Genomic DNA, 23,527 nt, shown 5'->3' with positions numbered 1-23,527 from the left:
TGTTTAGGTATGTGGCAGTGAAATGACCCATTAAAAAGAAAAATACACACACTGGTTATGCAGCCTGCACTAAATAATCTGACAGAGAAGGCAGCAACACCAAATATAGCTTGCATGTTGCCACAAAGGAAAATGGTGAGAGGACACATTAAATGCGCAGATCACATTTGTTAAAGTTAAAAAAGAAAAGAAAGATAATTTTAATGTCACCAGACATGGACATATTAAGTCTACCATGTCTGCATGGAAATAAAAAGCCAAACAGAGTCACTTTTTGTCGTGGTTAATATCAGTTTGCAGCCACAAACCAGTCAAAATCAGCTGACACCAAGTTATAACAAATTGTACTGTGTGCTGTAGGTTCTACTCTGTAATATGCAATGTTAATTGCTTCTTGTAAATGGCAAGTTCAAACTGTTTCAGTTATCCTGTCACGCTGCACATCCTTTTAGGGTATGGTTCCACCACAATGTCTCTGCTGCAGTTCTCATTCTATTTGGGATTGCCCTCAGCTGCCCCCTTGGTGTCCCTTATTTATTTGCTTATTGAAACATTCATATATCACCTTTCAGCCCCCATGAGGGCCCCCGTGATGATTCACAATAATTAAAACACACCGCTGGTACAACAGAAATCAAGGAGAGCCAAACTACTAGGTAAAGAAACAAAATAAGAACTGCAATGTGTGAAGCTGACATACAATTAAACTCCATAAAATAAAATGCTTTGACTCTGCCCACCTACAAACCATCAGTGAAGGGACCAGTCAAACCTCTTTTGGGAGAGAGTTCCACAATCAAGAGTAGGCCCCATTTTCTGTGATCTGCTACCTGCATCTTCCTTGACACGGAACAGGGCATCTGATGATAACTGTAATTTGTGGGGTAGTTTGTCTGGAAGGAGGAGGTTCTTCAGATACCCTGATCCCAAGCCATTTAGGGCTTTATACGTAAAAACCAGTGAGTTAAACTGGGCCTGGAAACAGGGAGTTAGTGCAGATGGTAAAAGTCTAGTGTGATAAGTTTTAAAACCCAGACAGCTGAAGGCATTCAGGTCACTGCAATTTGCACCAACTGTAGTTTTCAAACGTTCATCAAGGGCAATTGTACACAAAACATACCACAGGAATCTAATCCAGAATTGACTAAGAAATGCAGAAATGTGGCCAGAATTGCCTTCTCCAGGAAGAGACAAAACTAGCACACCAGTTGAAAGGGCACAAGTGCACTTGTTGCCACAGTTGTCACCCAGATATCCAGGAGCAATATTGGATCTAGTGTATGTCAAGAGGGGAAGTGCCCTGGGTTCCTTCAAGAGGAAGGATGGGGAATTAATTCAATGAATAAATACACACAAACAGCAGTGCATTATTTTACTTAAACACACATTTGTAAGGCCATCAGGGTATTTGATATGTGATGACACCAGTATGCTGCCCACAACCATTTCTCATTTTCATCTGGTTCTGGTGAAACTGCTAAAATTCTGACCAAACGTCTGATCACTGAGGGACTAAAACTAAGGCTAAATCCACATAAGAGTAGCATTTTGATATGGGTGGAGGGTAACCTAGGAAATCTATTTTGAAAGATGTAGGTGCATAACCTGTTATACTACCCTTAAGAATAAGATTCAGAGCTTGGGAGACTTCCTGAACCTGACATTGCTTCTGGATGTGGCCAGGAGCTCATTTTGCCAGCTGATTTGTTTTATTTCCAAACTGCCTTTCCTCCCGCCAACACTCAGGATGGCATTTGACATAATCACATACTCAAGGAACACAGTCAGACATGCTATAGGTCCACTGTGCTATATACAGATAAGTTATAGGTCCAATATGCTATATTTGTGCACTGTGTTGAGCTGAACCCTGCCATTCATGTTGGTAGGTGCAAAGGCCTTCTGATTGATAATGTGTTGCTGAATGGTAATCCATTTGTCATTTGCCTTGCCTGCCCTACTTCCTCCCTCTGGAGACAAATCCTATACTCACTGAAGTGGCGTAGCGTGGGTTGTCAGCACCCGGGGTAAGGCAAGTAATTTGCGCCCCCGCACCCGTGGATTTTAGCACTCGAGCCAGGTAGGGGCAGAGAGCTGCGAGTGCGAGCGCCCCCCCCAGATGTTGCACCCGGTGCGGCCGGCCCCCCCTGCACCCCCCACGCTACGCCACTGACTCACTGTGTCTTACAGAATGTATTACAAAATCCATTTTTGGCTGAGTATCCATTGCCACCATCATATCAAGAGCAATCCCTCTGGCTGATGTTCCAGGTCTCTTGAACACTAGGAGAAAAGTAACATACTTCCTCATTCTCTTGCCTGCCTTGGGGGCAAGAAGTAACACTTAAATGGTTGGGATCAGCTGCCAAACCTTTAGGCTTTCTTACTGTGGGATAAATATTGTTAAATGATTGAGATGATAAATGCCACAAACATGACTGCAATGACCACAGCAAGGTCACTTTTGCAGTAATCCAGTCTACCTCCACTGACGAAGCACTGTATGAATTTCTGGCAGTGGCAAGCAAGTTGTGGAAACTCTGACTCAGGATAAAGTTGTGTCCTATGTCAACAAAGGGACCAGAATTTCCATTCTAGAAAAGCCACAGCAACACAGGAAGCTGCCTTGCACTGAGTCAGACCAATTGGTCCATTTAGCTCAAAGTGACTGGCAGTGCCTCTCCAAGGTTTCAGGCAGGAGACACTCCCAGTCCTACCAAGAAATGCCAAGGACTGAACCAGGGACCTTCTGCATGCAAAGCAGATGCTCTACTACAGGTCATTCCCTGTATTACAGTCTGAACTCGAGGATAGAAAAAGCCCTTTACCTCATCTCTATCTTTACCCTGGACCATTTATATCCCACCCCACTCAGTTCCTAAAAAGATCGCCAATGGCCCAAGACTATTCTTTTGCATCTTTTCTATGATGAATGGGTGAATGGTTAAAAAATGCAAGGTGTTATGCCAGATTCAAAGGAGGCACAAATAACTTCCAGGTATTAATGCAATATGCCACTGTACTGTGGGATGGTGATTCTTGCTTTCTGCTGTGAACTGTGGAAGGACCATTGCTTGGTTGTAGATCCGCCTTGCATGCAGAAAGTCCCAAGTTCAATTGCTGGTGTCTCCAGGTAGGACTGAGGAATTCTGGTGTCTGAAACCCTGGGAAGCCACTGCCAGCATCTGACTCAGACCTATGGTCTGACTCAGTACAAGGGAATTTCCTGTGTCCATAAGTCACATTTGTGTGAATATATAAAGGGTAAAGGGGACCCCTGACCATTAGGTTCAGTTGTGGCCGACTCTGGGGTTGCGGCGTTCATCTCGCTTTATTGGCCAAGGGAGCTGGCGTACAGCTTCCGGGTCATGTGGCCAGCATGACTAAGCCACTTCTGGCGAACCAGAGCAGCACACGGAAATGCCATTTACCTTCCCGCCGGAGTGGTACCTATTTATCTACTTGCACTTTGACGTGCTTTGGAATTGCTAGGTTGGCAGGAGCAGGGACTGAGCAACGGGAGCTCACTCCATCGCGGGGATTCGAACCACCGACCTTCTGATTGGCAAGTCCTAGGCTCTGCAGTTTAGCCCACAACGCCACCCGTGTCCCTGTGTGAATATATATACATGCGTTAAATCATTGTGACAATGCACAGGCATTACACAGAGCATGGACATCCTACTGCACATATATAATTATCCCTCCCTCTCATGCATGTGTATAAATGAACATGCCAAGCTATTCTCTTTAAAAGGGCACTTACAAGTTATTGGAATTTATTCAGTTTTTTAATAAACGTAATTGTTGTCTAAGTGCACTTCCCAAAACTGAATGTACATATTTCCCGGCAAAATAGCATGAGTGACATCTCTCCGTAACAGATTCTATAAACATGGAAAATGTGTGTTCTTTAAGAATCTCTCATGTTTGTATTCAAGTGGCAAAAATGGACAAGCAATCTTTTGTCTTATCCCATGTTTTGGCAACTGAGACAGAAACTTTCACTTTGCCAGTGAGTTGGCTCAGTGGGGTAAACAAAGTGGTCAGTGGCCTGAACCTTCTGTGGCCAAATGTGTCATTAAAGCCTGGTGGTCCATGCGTAAGGTGAAACCACGACCATATAAACATGCATGCCATTTCCCACACATCCAAAAGTATGCTTGGTCCTCCAACATCGTCACAGTGGAGCTGTGTTTTGGGTACCAGGATCTGGGAAGCATGGAACAGGCTTTTAAACAACCAGATGGGTTTCCATTAAAATTATACAACTCTGAAGATGATAAAATGAAACCGCATATGGAAATTCCCTGTAAGTCACTTTTGAAAATGGAGAAAGTGATTTCCACCCTGATCCTGAACACGATGCTTAGAACAAGTATGCCCCCGCTGATTTTACTGGGAATTACTTCCACATAATGTGCTTAAGCTAAGAATGGCAAGCCTTGTTTGCACTAGTATTTTGCTGTGAATTAAATTTTTCATGGAATTTGATCTAACTTGATTCAGACCACCATATATAATGCCCCACATCAGATGTAGCAACAAAGCATGGCTTGTCGTTAAAAATCTCAGGCTCATCCACGACCTCCTTCCCCACTGTTCCAAGTATTGACTGAAATACTTGGAATTAATCCTACTGAATTAACTACTGGGCATTTCAGTTAAATGCATTGTAAACTTCATAAAGGGAAATCATGTTGACGAAAGTGGGACTCCACAGCGCCATCTGGCAGTGTTATAACGCATATAAAGTGTTTTATCTTTACGAATGTAGCTGAGTCCCAGGAAGCTATGACCTGTACAAACCGTAGTTAGTTAACAAACTAGGGTACCAAGCCATGGTTTAGGTCCTAGTTTGGTATCTTCGTTTGTACAAACCAGTTTCCTGTATTTAGAAGAAAGTATTATTGGTTTTTAAAATGTATAACATTTATATCCCACCTTTCCCCAAGGAGTTGAAGGCAGCATACATGTTCCTTCCCTTCCCCATTTTATCCTCAGTTCATCCTTGTGAATTAGACTGAGAGACTGACTGTCCCACAATCACCCAGTGAGTTTAATGGCTGAGTGGGGATTTGAAACCTGATTTCCCAGGTCCTCATTCAACACTCTAACCATGACAGCACACTGACTCTCACAACACACTGGAACTCTGTGATGGAGAGCTAATTAGCTTCTCAAAGGAAGCTTTACATCTCCTCCTTGATGCACAAATGAGAGATGGAAGGTAGGGGGAACTGTGTAAGCACATAACAACAAACTATGTTTCGTTAGTATGTCTGAATCAGACCATCATCTGCTCGAAGAACATCTGATACACAAACTGATGTGGCCACAAGAGAAACCTATGTCAGCTGCAGCACAAAAATGGTCCTGCTGCGAAGAAGGTGATACAATGCAGTCAGAAAGCAAAGTGGATTTTCCTGAAAGCCCCTCTTGGAATAATACAGCCAATATCTGTCCAGTATGAAATTAAGAACACATGAAGTTTTTAGTACTTCCACTTGGGATGAGAAATTGGGTTGGATTCTGACAAGCAAAAGAACCTGGAGAGTTGCTGGCCTATAATTTTTCCACACAGACTATGTGAATTTCTGTGTATGTGATCATGCCCCTGAAGGGTACTTCCAGACATCATCAACAGGGTAGATAATTTCAAGAGGCCATTTGTGCACAGCTCTAGTCAGAACTCATACAAAAGTGTGGATTGGACCTCTGAACATTGCAACTACTAGTTAATCACTCTTCAAAAAAGCCTTACAAAATTATGAAATTTTGTGGCTGGCCTAAGGTCATGAGCTTTATGGCTGAGTGAGGATTTGAACCCTGCTCTCCCAGGTCCCAGCCCTACAGCCTAACCCCTACACAACACTGGCCCTCCCTTTGCACTGAAGCTTCGGAGTACTGAAGTGAATCTCTTCTGCACATCTCTGGTATGGTATCTTGTCCCAATATCAAGTCTGTTGCTGTGAAAAAAAAGGTTGTTCCTTGCAGTGAAGGAAGTCAAAACGTGAATGTGTGGAGGGGATGTAATCATACAGAAAAGCCCTAAGGAACGAGAGGAGCATCTAAACCCTGCTGCAGAGCTTGTCCTTTAAAAAACGAACCCCAACCCACTGTATTTGTTTTAGAATGTTTGTTTGTTTTATTCTCCATAATTTGGTATGAATTGGCATTTACAGCTTTTATTCCATGTTGCACAGCTGAAACACCAAAACACGTTTTTATATGTATCCTTTTAAAATTACTGCTAGCAGCACAAGGTAAACACATCTGTTTTGATTAGCTACATTCCATGTTGTGTGTCAGAACAAAAAAAAAACCTCTGTAAAAAACATCGGCTGTACTGTACTGTAAGATCTATGCATAATTATTTCGAAAACACAGAAAACCAGGCAGACAAGAAAGTAATGAGTAAAATATGTTTTTTTTAAAAAAAATAAATAAATCCTCAAATGAATAAAAGGTTTAGATATTATAAACAAAACACTTTTTTTTTGGTCAGGTCAGTTTCTTTTAAACCCAGAATATTTATAAGGGTGCCCTGCTTTTTAAAAAGCTGTATATAAACTAGATAGCATGCGTAGCTGCTCTGTTTAGAAAACAGCAAAGTACCATGTTAAAAGTCTCTGTTTAGTCAGCCCACCCACAGAGAAAAAAAAAGTTGACATTTAAAAACAGGATATAGTGAACAGTTTGTACCATTGTGCCCAGTAAATCTGACAGTTCCCTGCTGACGTTTTAGTTGAATATGAGAAGTGAAGAACTAACTTCCTCGGCTTCACAGAGGATAGGAACCAAGTTTCACATGTAGGCAAGGATCATGGGGCCTGCCTGCACAAGTAATCTTGAACCAAGAAAACCTTTATTTTCCACAGCGCACGGTTCTTTCTTGGAACTCACTGATACTGAATGTGCTAATGGATACATGCATTATTTGAGTCAAAAGACGAAGACTGGAATCTGGATGCCTGTGGCAAACTCCTGGCCCACGCACACAGATTGCAGCACCAATGTTGGGCCAAAGGTTCTTCCAATCCGTTTGCAATGTCTCCAGTGCTGCGCCAGCATTCTGTTGCACCAGTGGCTCTGCAGTGTTGGGTTCAGCCCTCCATGTGCAAGCTACTTGTGCAAGAAGAGAGAGTGAGTGATCTTTAACAACCTAAAAATGGAGGGGGGGAGGGGGAGAAGAAGAAGAAGAAGAAGAAGAAGAAGAAGAAGAAGAAGAAGAAGAAGAAGAAGAAGAAGAAGATTACTGTTTGGACTACAACTCCTATCATCCCTAGCTAGCAGGACCAGTCAAAATAAATAAAAAAATTAAAAATTATCCAGTAGCAATTTTTAAATTTTTGACAATGTTTTATTTATTTCAACTACCTACCTGAATCTACCTGAATCAGTGGTCAGGGATGATGGGAACTGTAGTCCCAAAACAGCTGGAGACCCATGTTTGGGAAACCCTGCTTTAGACTATGTGGGTGTGTGTTGCCTTTGGAGATGCAATTATCTGATAATCTCAACATTAAGAACATACGAAGACCCTGCTGGATCAGGCTAATGGTCCAGATGCCGGTGGGAAACCTGCAGTCAGGATTCAAGTTCATCTGCATATCATGTTGCAAGGTTGAAAAAGCTTCTCCACCTCTGGGATAAACCTTACTGAGCTAGATGGAGCAGGGATCTGCTTGGGTCTAAGGTAGCTTCTTTTGTTCACTAGACAATGTTGCTGAGCATCTCAATGCAGCTCAGTGGGTCTAGTGCAGGAACGTTGCACAAGCCCTGCTGAAGGAAAGGGTGGATGCTCAGAACTCAGAGACACTGCTTGATGGGTGGTGTCCACAATAGCTTTAAGTGAAGAGAGATCTATGGATGCAGAAGCGATGCCATAGTCCTGCAGATCCACTGAAGGAGAGGGCTAGCTTTAGGAGCAGGGTGTTAGAAGATGTCTTAAATGGGTCTTTTATCCCTGGATCCCACCTAGTACCTCCAAAATATCTTGTGCAAATCAGTAAAGAAATAAAATCCCGCCAGCAAGTGAAAGGAGCAATATTCTCCAAATGCAAAAAATGAGCAAGCCCACCCCCACCCCCGGAGAAATGTAGTAACTCTTATCCTGTATCTTTGTTAAATGTGGACTTAAAAAATATTTACTAAACTGTGAACCGCAAGACTAAACAAAAGTCTTACTACTATTGTAAATCAAGATCAAGGCAATTTCATGCCAGGCAGAGAGGCAGCTGATGAATTTAAAAAGAGTGCTACATATGTTAGGAGAGGTGAGGGATGATGGCGATCTTCTTTTCGAGAAGCTGAACAGGCATCTGATGCCGTAGGGATTGTTGGCTGCTATCTGCAGCACGCCTGGAGTGAGTTTTGTTTTGGATTAAAATTCAGAAACCTAATTAAAACAATTTACTTTCACCCATTAGCCTTAATCCTTATGAATAGCTTACTGTCTTCTCTGGTTATTTCCCTAAGAGGAACTCAGCAAGTATCTTCTTTCTTTCTTTCCCTTACTTTGGATCTGCTAGACATCTCATCTTGGGGAGCATAGTGAAATCGTTCAGCACTGAGAAAGGATCTGATATCCATAAAGTTTTAATCTTAAATGTAGGCATCATCCAGCTTTGTACAGACTGGGGAATGTATCTGTGCTCAACTTAACGCCAGGAGATTTGTTATGCTCCAGGATGGAGAACATTCTGTTTATGGGCCAGTCTGTCTTTGAATACTATCCCTGAGCTGGATTTAAAACAGAATTTAAAAGAATATGTATGTAATGTTCAATAACAGAGCTGTGCTTCAAGACTAGGAAAGATTAAAACCAGGGCCACTCTAGTTTCATACTCTCATCTGATTAAAAAATCAGTCAGTAGAAGCATCATTCATGCTGATGCAGGCTCGGATGCCTTCTCAGGCTGCATTCAAGACAGCACTTTGTTTCATTTCCATGACGTTTTCCTTCCCTGATGATTTTCATGTTTTATGTGATCATTCATATGATATAAAAGCCACTCCTGGAAACCTAGTGGAATCTGGTGGACATATAGTGGTAATTTCTGTGTTCTGGGGGTAAACGGTAACCCATTTCTTGACTACCTTCACTCAAGGATAGATTCAAACTGACAATATTTTTTATTTTATTAAATTAGATAACACATTGTCTCTCAATTAGAAATATTGTAACCAATAAAGGTTTACATTATTAATTGAATTTGTTTGTTTCATTAAGGTTTGGATGTTGTCCTCCTTGCACATCTCTAAATCTTCTTATATATGCCATAAGCAATCTATTTTGCCACATTTCCAAATTAAAAAAAAAAGTGTAATTGAATATAAAAGAGGTCTGTAAGGAAACTGCCAGACTCAAAACCCTTTGAAATGGCTGATGTAATCACTGCATGCATCATGCGTGGAGTCATTGATTTATATCTTACTTCTTATATGAAGGGAGCGGGTGGCGCTGTGGTCTAAAACCGCCAAGCCCCTTGGGCCTGCTGATTGGAAGGTCGGCAGTTTGAATCCATGTGACAGGGTGTTTCTAGTTGTTGTTGTTTTACTTCTTATAATACCAGGATAGTCACTCAAGGGGTGCTGAAACAGACTCTTGAGGTATAAAACACCAGTTTGCCCTTCTTCACATGTATACATTGATAAATGAATGTATGCAATATCAGGTACATCCTGAGTTCCCTTTTAAAATATGGCTTCAGCATTGTAACCATTGGCAATCTTCCTAGTTTCCTTTCCCATACAAAATGTTTGCCAATTCCTTGGTGTTTCTAGAAGAATTAAAATGAAAAGATTTCCCAAAACATACAGAAACCTTGGAAGGTTAATCAGCATTCAGATTTTGCCTATCCGTGTCCTTCTTTTTCAGGTCTAGCTCATTTACATATGTAAGTAACTATTTGCAAATTTCACCCATTCTGCCTTAGAAGACGGTAAGCAATGTTGGATGCAGAGCATAAGTTGTGTGGGCTTCTTCTACCACACAGGTTATGTAATTCAATGGATATAATTTGGACTTGGGCCTGCGAGTCATAGTTTTTAAGCCACATTTAGCCAGGGCTTGCATGACTGGGATTGAGCAAATCATAATGGGACTATCTGCAGTCACAAATGTATACCCATTTTTTACCAAGAAGCATCATGAATAGGATATGGGTAGGTCCTTCCTGCTCTCTCATCCTGCGGGTGCCATTTTGAATCCTCCTGGGTAGATTCCAGAGAGATTAGGGAAGCCATACCTTTAGCAATTCACTGTGGGGATGGGCAGTGCCTCAGTGGTATATACTTTGCATTCAAATGGTCCCAGGTTCCACCCCTGGATCACATAGCAGGTGATGTGAAAGAGACCCTGGAAAACCCCTGCCACTCTACAGTTCTGGGCTAGATAGTCAAATAATGTGACCTAGTAAAAGGCTGCTTCTGAACATTCTATTAGTTTATTTGTAATCCATAATTTCATCCGTATGCTGCCTTTCCACAGTTCAAACCATGCTCAAGGTGGCTTACAACATGAAAAAATACATAACTATAACATAATAAAAGTAGTCATGAACAAACACACACAGCAAAACTGAAGAACTTCCATATAAATCACAAGATCTAAAATAAAGATACAAAAAAACAGCAACAACCCCCTCCTCAACCTCCCCAGCCCAAAAGTAATGACTTCTTCCAAAGAGTCCTGAGAAGTGTGGTATAATGAGATGAATGTAGAGATCCCTAAGCCTTCCTCTCAGAACCTCAGTCCCCTTGGAAGAAGAACAGACTATTCAATCAGTTTACATTTGTGGCAAAGATCTACCCCGTGTCACAGCTTCAGTTCCTCTTCCATTAATCCTTGCAAGCATTTGCAATGGGAAATTGACTCCGAAGGATTGTTAAAACACATTGCACATCAAAAATATGACCAATGACTAATACTGCTCCCACCATTTTAGGCATAATATTTAGGTGCCATTTATATTCGCCCTTGGCAAAGCTTTCATTGGTTTAGAGATTGCCAGGCCAGTGCACACAAAGTGTCACCTACAAATAAGCAAATGAGACAGCTGACTGGACTATTCCTACACATTCAAAGGTCCTGTGCATGTCAGAGCCTGTCAACGGCTTTCAAAACATGAACAGTGGGATTTCCAAGTTTGTAGGAAAAATAAGTCTCATTCTTGTCCTTCAGTAAAACAGAGAAAATTGGATGATGTTGAAAGAAACAGTCTTCAAACACCTAAAACGTGAAAGAAAATTAATAGTAAACCCACAGTGTGAAAACTTAATGTTTACACTTCTTTCTTTCTTTTTTGGGGGGGAAAAAGACATTTTGACTAATGCTTAAAATCATCATCCTTCTACTCAAAGGATGCATCTGTATGCTTATCCCTTTATCCTATTTTGCACCAGAGGGGAGATATCAAAAGGGTGATGATTATTCCATATACTGACGTATTTCACAGTAAGAAGAATTTACCCAGTTCTTTCTACTGCTGTTTGCTTACTGTATAAAGATGGCTTTGCTACAGAGAACAACTTATTGCCTACTGGAAAAACACATGGGGTTGTGTGCAGTGGAGAGACATGTTCTCCATTCAGTTGCCACTGCAGGATCTCCTCTGAGATCATTGCCATTTGACATCATAACCTTCATCTGAGACCACACACATCTCTCTCAAGTAGAAATTCACCCAGCTCAAAAGAATTTCCATCAAGCTGAAGTTAACTTTTGGCCCAGAAACAGCATTTCAATTGGCTTGAAGAGGCAACAGAGTAATAGGTTGCTGCTTATTTGCACATGCAATGGATTTAGCAAATGTTAGGTAGGCAGTTGAGCTTCTCAAACTGTCAGCCCAAGTAGGGCTTAGTTTGATCTAGGGACTCACCCAGACCAAAATTTGCTTCAATATTAGGTTCTGGCTCTGAAATGCAATATGAAATAACAGTAAATACAACTCCAGGCAACCTCTGGCTGCATCAATTAAATAAAAAAGCAAGTTTCTAGTCCATATAGCTGCAAATATAGCTTTGACAATGTATAGGCAATCTGTGGTGAAATCTCTGAAGGTGAAGATTGAGTAAAATGTACAATGTTCAGTTACATCCATACCATACATGAAAAGTACTTTTAATGCACATGGTTTCCCCAAATGAATCTTGGGAATTGTAGTTTGTCTTTCAGAGTTACAAATCCAAGCACCCTTAAGAACTACATTTCCCAGGACCATGTGTTTTAAATACTCATTAAATGTGCTTTAAATCTACCCAGACATAGGTCTCATTGAGTTCAGTGAGAGATCATTGCCAGTTAAGAAATTATGGGACTGCAGCTTAAACATCTCTCTTCCTTCCTCATGGCTGGTAATTGTGTCAGTATGCAAATAACACAAAATAAAATAACTCAAGCCAAGCAAAATCTTTTTTACATTTAATTTGGGCGACTTTGGTGTAGATTTTTTTTTTAAAAATGTGATACACACAGTGCTGCCTATTCCCCACCACCCAAAAAAAATCCATTGCTTTTACTGCAGAGATACAGATCTATTATTTAAAACACATAAGAAGAAAAGTCAGTGTTATGGTGTCTTTCACTCTGTGGTAAGAACCACAAGATAATTTAAGAATACTAAGATTTCACTTTTGGGGAGAGGGGCCTCTCTTTTCCGTTTGTTGAGGCCCAGCAGAAAACAATAATTGGAGCAGGGGAGCAGGGGAGATCTTCAGCGAGTTTTTGCCTTTTTGAACTAGAAATAGAAATGTGGTTAAACAGTGTTGTGATACCCAGAACTATGAGAAACTATCAGATCTAAATCTTGTAGAGTAAGGCCAAACAAGAAGACAGACTGTGTATCGACAGTGGGTGGGCTGACACCCTCCTTGGCTTTTGGTACAGATCCAGGAAGCAGTCTGGGTGATCCCCTCTCCCTTCCTTGAGAACCCGTAGTTCTGTTTGCAACTGTGGGCAGCAAACACCAGCTGAAACACCTGCGTACAGCTCATGCCATGCACAGATGTACAGCACTTGTTGCTGATCCATCTGGAAAGCAGCCTAGTTCATGCCTGCATGCCAGCATGTTTGACTGAGGCACAAAACATCCACAATGGGATTCAGGTATATTTCCATCACTGTTCCCACCTCCACTCCCCTTTGAAAAGTAGGAGGGAAGCAATATATTTATTTATCCTGTCTTATTTAAAATAATTTCTGTACCACTTTTCATTTGAAAATAAATCCCAACCTTGCAACAGTAAAATAATATATTACAAGTGATTGCATAAGTAAAATTTTGCATCATGTTTTCATTCCTGTCCTGTTATTCCTTTCTGTTCTTCTCATTCACTGCCCAACACAAATGTCAGAAACCTGTTTCATCACAGAAGATGTTCCAAAAAGCAAGGAGACAAGGAGACCTTTGGCCATGCAGATGTTGCTGGACTACAACTCCCATCATCCCTAACCATCAACAGTGCTCCCTGGGGCTGGTGGGATTTGTTTCTCAACCCTGCAGTAAGGGATATCACAGCTTTCATAGAATCATAGAATCATAGAGTTGGAAGAGACCACAAGGGCCATCGAGTCCAACCCCCTGCCAAGCAGGAAACGCCATCAGAGCACTCCTGACATATGGCTGTCAAGCCTCTGCTTAAAGACCTCCAAAGTAGGAGACTCCACCACACTCCTTGGCAGCAAATTCCACTGTCGAACAGCTCTTACTGTCAGGAAGTTCTTCCTAATGTTTAGGTGGAATCTTCTTTCTTGTAGTTTGGATCCATTGCTCCGTGTCTGCTTCTCTGGAGCAGCAGAAAACAACCTTTCTCCCTCCTCTATGTGACATCCTTTTATATATTTGAACATGGCTATCATATCACCCCTTAACCTCCTCTTCTCCAGGCTAAACATGCCCAGCTCCCTTAGCCGTTCCTCATAAGGCATCGTTTCCAGGCCTTTGACCATTTTGGTTGCCCTCCTCTGGACACGTTCCAGTTTGTCAGTGTCCTTCTTGAACTGTGGTGCCCAGAACTGGACACAGTACTCCAGGTGAGGTCTGACCAGAGCAGAATACAGTGGCACTATTACTTCCCTTGATCTAGATGCTATACTCCTATTGATGCAGCCCAGAATTGCATTGGCTTTTTTAGCTGCCGCGTCACACTGTTGACTCATGTCAAGTTTGTGGTCAACCAAGACTCCTAGATCCTTTTCACATGTACTGCTCTCAAGCCAGGTGTCACCCATCTTGTATTTGTGCCTCTCATTTTTTTTGCCCAAGTGCAATACTTTACATTTCTCCCTGTTATAATTCATCTTGTTTGTTTTTGCCCAGTTCTCTAATCTGTCAAGGTCGTTTTGAAGTGTGATCCTGTCCTCTGGGGTGTTAGCCACCCCTCCCAGTTTGGTGTCATCTGCAAATTTGATCAGGATGCCCTTGAGTCCATCATCCAAGTCGTTGATAAAGATGTCGAATAAGACCAGGCCCAAGACAGAACCCTGTGGCACCCCACTAGTCACTCTTCTCCAGGATGAAGAGGAACCATTGATGAGCACCCTTTGGGTTCGGTCAGTCAGCCAGTTACAAATCCACTGAGTGGTAGCATAGTCAAGACCACATTTTACCAGCTTCTTTACAAGAATATCATGGGGCACCTTGTCAAATGCCTTGCTGAAATCAAGGTAGGCTACATCCACTGCGTTCCCTTCATCTACCAGGCTTGTAATTCTGTCAAAAAACAAGATCAGGTTAGTCTGACATGACTTATTTTTCAGAAATCCATGCTGACTATTGGTGATCACAGCATTCCTTTCTAGGTGCTCACAGACTGTTTGCTTAATGATCTGCTCCAGAATCTTCCCTGGTATTGATGTCAGACTGACTGGGCGGTAATTATTTGGGTCCTCTCTTTCCCCCTTTTTGAAAATAGGGACAATATTTGCCCTCCTCCAGTCTGCTGGGACTTCGCCTGTTCTCCAGGAATTCTCAAAGATGACTGCCAGTGGTTCTGAGATCACATCTACCAGTTCTTTTAATACTCTTGGATGCAGTTCATCTGGCCCTGGAGACTTGAATACATCTAAACTAGCCAAGTATTCTTGTACTATCTCCTTAGTTATTCTGGGCTGTTTCCTTTGCTGAATCATTTGCTCCAAATTCTTCAGGTCGGGCATTGTTTTCTTTATTGGAGAAGACTGAGGCAAAGAAGGCATTGAGTTCAGCCCTTTCTGTGTCCCCTGTTTGCATTTCACCATCTTCTCCTCTGAGTGACCCCACTGTTTCTTTGTTCTTCCTTTTGCTACGAACATACCCATAAAAGCCTTTTTTGTTGCTTTTAACCTCTCTAGCAAGCCTGAGTTCATTCTGTGCTTTAGCTTTTCTGACTTTGTGTCTACACGTGCTGGCTATTTGTTTGAATTCCTCTTTGGTAGTTTCCCCCCTTTTCCATTTTTTGTACACATCCTTTTTTAATCTTAACTCAGTTAAAAGTTCTTTAGATAGCCACCCTGGTTTCTTTAGGCACCTTCCATGTTTCCGTCTCATTGGTATTGCCTGACGTTGTGCTTTTACTATCTCCCTCTTAACAAACTCCCAGCCATCATGAACTCCCTTTCCTTTTAGTATTACTGTCCATGGGATCTCACCCAGCACTTCCCTAAGTTTTATGAAGTTGGCTTTCTTAAAGTCAAGAAATTGAGTCCTAGTATGCTTGGCTGCTCCTTTCCGCTGTATAGTAAACTTCAGAAGAGCATGATCACTTGCGCCTAATGATCCTTCCACTTCTACCCCACTAACCAGGTCATCAACATTGGTTAGGACCAGATCTAAAATGGCTGTTCCTCTTGTTGCTTCTCCCACTTTCTGGACAATGAAGTTGTCTGCAAGGCCAGTGAGGAATCTGTTTGACCTTATGCTCTTGGCTGAGTTTGACATCCAACAAATATCCGGGTAATTGAAGTCCCCCATTACTACTATCTCCCTTCTTTTTGCATGCTTGGCCATTGGGGATCTATAGTAAACTCCCACAATGAGGTCACTGTTATTCTTCTCTCCCTTAATTTTGACCCAAATGCTCTCACTTTGGCTTTGAGGTTCTAAATCTTGGATCTCTTCACAGGTATACACATCCCTGACATATAACGCCACTCCTCCTCCTTTCTTGTCTTGTCTGTTTCTCTGAAATAGATTGTATCCCCCCATTATTACATTCCAATCGTGGGACTTATCCCACCAGGTTTCAGTGATGCCTATTATGTCATATTTAGTTTGCTGTACCAAGAGCTCAAGCTCATCTTGTTTATTTCCCATGCTTTGTGCATTAGTGTACAGACATTGAAGTCCATTAATCATTCCCCCGTGTCTCTTATTTAAGGATTTTTTCCTCCCACCACTAGGTATGCGTGCTGTTTGCTCCATTTGGTCTATGACATTTGGAGGATCATCTTCATCAATTGATAGACTCCTACCTTCAGGAGCACTGTCTCCCTCCCCCACATTAGTCAGTTTAAAGCCCTCCTGATGAGGTTTCTGAGATTTTTGGCAAAAACATTTCTCCCAACCGTTGTGAGGTGCAGCCCATCGCTTGCCAGAAGTCCATCTTCAAGAAACTGCAGTCCGTGACCTAAGAATCCAAACTGTTCCTGTTTACACCATTTGCGAAGCCAACTGTTCACTTCCACTATTTTTCCCTCTCTCCCTGGGCCACGTCGTTCAACTGGGAGGACAGATGAGATGACAATTTGTGCATTTAATTGCTTCAATTTCCTGCCCAGAGCCTCGTAGTCTCTTTTGATCTTCTGGGGGCTATTGCTTGCAGTGTCATTGGTTCCCACATGAACCAAGAGGAAGGGGTATTTGTCGGTGGGTTTTATGATTCCTTGCAGTCGTTCAGTTACATCTTGAATCTTAGCCCCGGGGAGACAGCACACTTCCTGAGACATCTTCTCAGGCCCACAGATCACTGCTTCTGTTCCCCTCACTAGGGAATCCCCTATCACCACTACACGCCTCCTCTTAGGTTTGGTTGTGGTTCTTCCGTGAGCTGTCCGTTCCAAGGTCGCCTGCACATTCCCTGAGGACTGACTTTGCTGCTCGTCTTCATATACCTGATCGACTGTAATGAGGGAGAGATCCTCAAATGGAGTCTGCTCTTCGTCTTCCATGCTAGGGGAGAGGACCTCAAAGCGATTGTGTATTTCTAAACAATCAGAGCGAACCCTGGGCCTCCTACTTCTTTGAGTCACGTTTCTCCATATATCTGGCTCCTGTGTTGGTGAACTAGCCTCCTTCTCAGGGGAGTCCCCTGTCACCTCCTTGGTGGAGACGGTGTGCTCTGTTGCTTCCAAGAAGAGCTCCAGCTCTCTAATTCTTTGGAGCGTAGCTACACGTTCCTCCAGTTGCTGGACTTTGTCTTTTAAGAGGGCAATCAACATGCAATTGCTGCAGGTAAAGCTGCCTGCAACCTTTGGCAAGATGGCAAACACTGCGCAGGAACCGCAGGCGACTGCAGCTGTTCCCTCCCCCTCCATCTTGAGAACGTGTCGTTGGGGGTGGCTACAGTGGTCCTCCATCTTAAAAAGCGTGAAGACAGGACAAATAACTCCCCCCACAATAAAAACCTAGGTCTCCCCCAACAAACGTTTCAGACTAGCTCCCCTAAATCTAAAAGATGGATCTAACTGCGCGCGCCGCTAGGCCCCCTCTGACCTTTGCACAGGGAGAGCAGCTAATCAGCCACAAAGAAACACACACACACAAGAAAAACCTTTTTGCTCCTTCTTCAACTGCTGCCCTGCAAGCTCTGATTCTGATCAGATTGAAAGTTGGTGAAGGTTCCATCCTAAATTCTAATCTGGGTTCTTCTTGACATACTGTATCCCTGATCCATACACCATATTTAGACCTTTAACAGCACTCACTCAATGAGTCAGATCTATAATGCAACCATCTGCTCAAAGGGCTAAGAGATAGAAAAAGATGGCAGCACCAAATACGGAAGGGGCAAACCTCAAAGCAGGGTTGAAAAATGTAGAGAACTTTAATAAAATAGTGAAATGGTCCAATGTGTTTCCGTGGAAATCTTCCTCAGGGGCACACGAATTCAATTTCTAGCAACACAATATCTTTCAAACGATACCTTGCCTCACAACATAACTCAACAAATTGCATGATTGTCCCGTGAGAAAAGCTTCCATTGAAATACGTTGGGCGTTAACTACATTTTACAAAAGCCATTTCAAGCTCTCCCTCCCCACTTTGGTACTTCTCATTTCCCTGAGGGTTTGCTATATTTTTTGTACAAAGAATAATGGCAAAAGAACCACAAATCCTTAACTGTGGTTGTCACTTCCCTGCTACTGCTGTAGTGAAAGGATACTGGGCCAAAGCATTTCAACAGCATCAGACACAGCTGAGAGAGGAGGAAAGGCGACCGACAGCTAGAATGGATACTTAAGCATAGCTTCCCTCCCCACAAAAAAAGATGAAATGCATCATTAAATGTATATGGGCTAATTTATATGTCTATATGCAAATTTAGAAATAAATCATTACAATTCAAATAGAAACACATCTCATTATTGTGAGGAAGACTGTGCCCAGGTAATCCATGCACCTGTTCTCCTATTCAGATGCTACCTGGGCTATTTCAAGTCTCCTGCTCTCTCTGAGGAGATTTCACCCCTCCCATTCCAAGAATCTGCTGACTACTTATTCCGCTCAAGCCTCACATCAAAGAGAGAGACTGAGTGTCAGAGAGAGTGTGTGTTATCTCTGTGTTGATAAGGTTGCTGCTAAGAGCAGCTGCAGACACTTCAGTTCAGCTTCTCCATTTAGCTCTGTATATAGTTGTGTATTATAGTTGTAGATAGAATAAAGAAGATATTCTACAGAGCTGCTCTCCGAGTCGTTTATGCTCTGCTATACTCTGCTATACTCTGCTGTGCGACGACTGTCTTCTTGTGGAAGTGAATCCGGTGCTCACAACTCTAAGCTGTGAGTCCACAGCACTTTGACCTGTTCCTGAGCAGAAGGTGGTCTCTGGAAGTGCTACCCAGCTCGCCTAGCCCAGTCGGGGCTGAAGTGGATGAGTCCAGTTCGTGGCACTGGCTCAAGGGCGATGCTGACACTCTCTTCTTATGGCTCCCAACCTAGTCAATTATCTTATTCTCACAGTGGCCAACCAGATGTCTATGAGAAGCCATCTGATTTCCTGCAGATGGTATTCAGGAGCATATCACCTCTGTCTGCAGAGGCAGAGCAGAGTCATTGTGGCTAGTAGCCACCGATAGCCTTTAGACCAGACCGTCAAATAGAAGCCTGTCTTCTGGCAGCCCTTGAAACAGAGGGCTGTCCTCTATAAAGGCCACCCTACCAACAGCCATGTGTTGCTGCCATGGTATCGTCGGAGTGTTTGGGTGACCTGGGTTACCAGCACAAACAGACACTATTAAAAAAAACAAAACAGTAGGGCATTATGTGGGGTGGAACTGTTCAGGGGAGGAGAGGGAGAGTGATGTCAGATATTATAACCTCAGGGTTGTTTTTATATATTAGAGTGGGGGTGGTTGGAATGTGACACCAGCACATGAAATAAGTGCTAATTCCAGCCATAATATCATATATACAACAGCATGACCAGTGCTTGTTTTTCCTCAGGAGACTTTTGTTGCCTTTTAAGAAAACCCACAGTTGTGACAATCTTGCTTTCCACGTGAGGCGAAGTAAGACAAAATGAGGGGAATGAAATCAATAAGCCCTCTGAAGCTCAGAAACAAACTGACGGGCACATTTTGTGCTGCCCTTTGGTAACTGACGTTGGGGCTGGTGGGGGGTTGGGAATAGGGTTATGAGGCAAACGCTTCACCGAAGAACTCACTGGGGACACTGGTAAAAATAAATTGCTCAGCTCTAATTTTCTTAGCAGCTTCCATGCTATTCTTTGAAACTGAGTAAGAAACCCTTGGCCTAATCCCAAGAGCCAATCTATAGTAAATAGTGCACACTTAATGCCTAAGTTCCTTTTTAGCACCATTCCGACAGTGACTTCAGCCACACAGCTTAGTCATAGCAGACATTTTTGTGGTGAAAGCATTAAACCCACATGCAGCTCTCTTTCTGTGGCCACAGGGGGTCATGCTCCTTTCCCATTAGCTGAATAAATCATAAAGTCTGCATGGACCACACAAGAAGCAAGGCGAGCAGCAAGCCACAGTCAGTGCTGCTTACAGCCTGCTTTTCTTTTCAGGCGAAGAAAAGGAAAGGGAAAGAAAGGGAAAGAAAATTGGGGGTGGGGGTTGAAATACAGCAAAACAGGCAAGCTGTAGGCCCATTATTTGATTTTGTTGTTTTAATCTGGTATCTCTGAGGAAACATAGAGACTTATATTATTATAATTCTACCTCAGAGAAGAAAGGTATTAAACATTTGCTTGAAAATGCAGCGTGCATCTCTTGTTATATCATACGTAGCAAAATATGAGGTGAAAAACATCCCTGAAGGTATATGAATAATAATAACTACTATTACGCCCCGCTCCCCACCCCCCACAAAAAGTATGTTATAGCACATCTTGATGTGACCCAAATCAGATATAATTCTGTGACTTCCTAGACCATATGTCATTTTAGGATCAGACATGAACAAAAATCTAGTTATTTTCTGTCTAGTTATTTTTCACATTGTATGATTCATTCCACCAATGTAGTTAACAGAGTGAGGTCTGGAAGTCTAGAGGTTAGTTCAAGTTCCCATCAATCAGGAAATGAGATAAGAAGTAGGAATTTTAAACATAGCCATTAGCATGCAAGTGTTGTGGTTCGAGGACCCGACCCCCGTGTGGTGAAATAAAGACACAAGGACGCGTGATATATGGTTAATGGGCAAGAAAAGGCCACAACTTTATTGGTTACAGCAATGGAAAAGGTATTGGCTTAGGCATTGGATGATGGGTTATTCAACCAGTGGGTGGAGCCTGTCGATGCTGATCCGACTCTAAGCCCACCCCTGTTGTCACCGAGGGCCGTGCCAAGGCCTCCCGCCAAGCAGGCATCGGACGGATACACGACCCCCAGATTCCTTTAACGGAATACCCCTAAAAAACAGAAGGCATAGGCGCTGGCCACACCTAGCACTTCGACACACCACAACACATTATTCCAATGCCTAACCTACCCGCCAATACCGCAAAAAAGTTGTGACGATTGCTACGAGGTAGGCGAAAAAACCAAATAGCCTAGTGCCAAGTGGAAAAATTCCTACCAGGCCCCCCAGGCAACCAGGGCGACCAACCTAAGGTCCATAGCAAGGCCAAAAAACCTAAGCCCTGACTAAAAGGGAGTGGAGGGTGGGTGACTTTCCGAGGAGGCGACGAGGGGAAAATGAGGCCGGGGAAAGGCTGGCGCCGCAGCAAAAAGCTGCTGAACACGCCCCCTCAGCGGCACCTGGTTGGGTGGCCCACAGAGGGGGCGTGGGCGCCAGCCAGGTGAGTTGAAGGCAGGGGGCTACGCCCCCTGCAGGGCGGAGCTCGGGCTCCCGACCACAACCACTCCCCTCTCTTTCAGGGAGGAGAGTCTTTGTGGTTCGAGGACCCGACCCCCGTGTGGTGAAATAAAGACACAAGGACGCGTGATATATGGTTAATGGGCAAGAAAAGGCCACAACTTTATTGGTTACAGCAATGGAAAAGGTATTGGCTTAGGCATTGGATGATGGGTTATTCAACCAGTGGGTGGAGCCTGTCGATGCTGATCCGACTCTAAGCCCACCCCTGTTGTCACCGAGGGCCGTGCCAAGGCCTCCCGCCAAGCAGGCATCGGACGGATACACGACCCCCAGATTCCTTTAACGGAATACCCCTAAAAAACAGAAGGCATAGGCGCTGGCCACACCTAGCACTTCGACACACCACAACACATTATTCCAATGCCTAACCGCCACTCGAGCCAAAGGCTCGCCGCCAATACCCTCACTGCTGCAACCAATCCCAAATGCTTTTACTGACACTAGCTAGCCAAATGTCGCTCCCCAAGTCCGAAAGGTGGACACCATCATTCCGGTATAGCGCTTGGTCGCAAATACGAATACGATCATGCCGGATGACACGGCCAGACATAAAGCACACCCAACGGGCTACCGCCCGATTTACGAGTTTCCTGGTTCTTTCAATGGCCAAACAATTTTGCGCTCCGCGCCACTCGAGTCTTTTCAAGAAGGAGGACCAGAACACCGTCGTTCTGGGGCACAATGCTGCCAAAGTGTTCAAGTCTCTTTTGATGCTCCCCAATAAGTCCACACTTTTTCTGCTGGTTAGGTCATTCTCTCCCAACTGTATCACAATGGCGTCGGGAGGGCCAAAATTGGCTACTTTCTCCCGGAGCAACGGCATCAGCTCCTCCCATCGCATGCCTCTTCTCGCAAACCAGGAAACTCGGACATCATTTGGAAGGCCAAGGTTAGGTGCCAGGCCGCAACTTGCTGCGCGTGCGCGGGCCCAATGAACAATACTGTGGCCGCAGATCCAAACATTTCTTCTGAGCAACGCTAGGGGTAAAGACAGAAAAGACGGCAGGTAAGTGGGGCCCAGCGACTGGAGGCGTACTAGCGAATGTAAGACCTATAAGCATTTGATCTCCACCGGCCCATTTCTTTGATCCTATCCGCCGGTAGCCCTAAGTGCGCAGCCGTGGTTGCGGCACCAATCCTAAAAGAGTGCGCAGCGTACTCCTGGGCAGATAGCCCACAGGCCTCGATTGCCTTGCGCAGCACCCTGGTGAATTGGTATCTCGACATGGGCGACCCATCCTCGTGAATCAAAAATGGACCTGGGCTAGGCGGCCTAAGCTCGAGATACCGCCTGGTGTCCTTTACCGGACATGGGCCCTGCTGTGTTGATGCTGAGAGTTTCACCAGGACACCCTTGCCGGCCTGATCGGTTTTGGACTGTCGTATGAGCACTGACACGGAAGAGCTAGACAGCTGCACATCCTCGCACAGGAGTCCGCGGTTTGAACCCCGTGCACTAACTTCAAACACAACCTCCCCAACCCTTAGTGCGCCGAAAAAGGCGATAGAATATGCTGCAGAAAAAAGGCGTGCTTCAAGCCTGGACCAGCAAATCAACCTTAGTTTTTTACGAATTTGGGACAGCAACCCATACGAAATCGGCTTACGGCCTTCGTCCCTGGGAGGCTGTAACCTGCTCCATCCTTCGATTGCCCTACGTATCATGAAGTCGCTACACGGGTCATGAGCGAATGTAGCTTTTGAGAAGAAACTGATAGCTGCTACATGAATTTTTAAAGTTTTTGGGGCACGCCCCAGGTCGTCGAGATGTGAAAGGTACTGCAACACGTCGTCTGTGGTGGGAGCCACATTATATGAGAGCCCGGATAACCTAAACCTGAAACCCATGAAATCACTCCAGGCCTTCTTGTAGGACCTGAGCGTGGAAGGTGCTACGGACGCTAATACTCCCTGTATCACTTTGCGTCTCCAACGTTCCACAGGTACTCCGGAAAGGGTTCGGGCAACTGTTGTGC

At 43.8% G+C, this 23,527-nt stretch overlaps 1 protein-coding gene across 9 annotated transcripts in view; it reads right to left on the bottom strand.

The window, feature by feature from the left end:
• Positions 1–23,527, bottom strand: part of LOC308594918 (uncharacterized protein) — a 151,682-nt gene that overhangs the window by 77,371 nt on the left and 50,784 nt on the right. For 7 of the 9 annotated variants that reach the window (XR_014011663.1, XM_081208491.1, XM_081208493.1 and 4 more), the window contains one exon: positions 2,179–2,283. The exons of the other annotated variants lie outside the window; for them this stretch is intronic. Coding sequence is in view for 6 of the 7 variants with exons in the window: in XM_081208488.1 (XP_081064614.1) it covers positions 2,179–2,283 (105 nt within the window). In the remaining variant the exon portion in view is untranslated. The remainder of the gene's footprint in view (positions 1–2,178; positions 2,284–23,527) is intronic. 9 annotated transcript variants of the gene reach the window in all.

This window comes from Podarcis bocagei (genome assembly GCF_964188305.1).
Source record: "Podarcis bocagei genome assembly, chromosome: 9".
In the NCBI taxonomy this organism is placed as follows: domain Eukaryota; kingdom Metazoa; phylum Chordata; class Lepidosauria; order Squamata; family Lacertidae; genus Podarcis; species Podarcis bocagei.
This window is presented reverse-complemented; position numbering and strand designations above follow the sequence as displayed.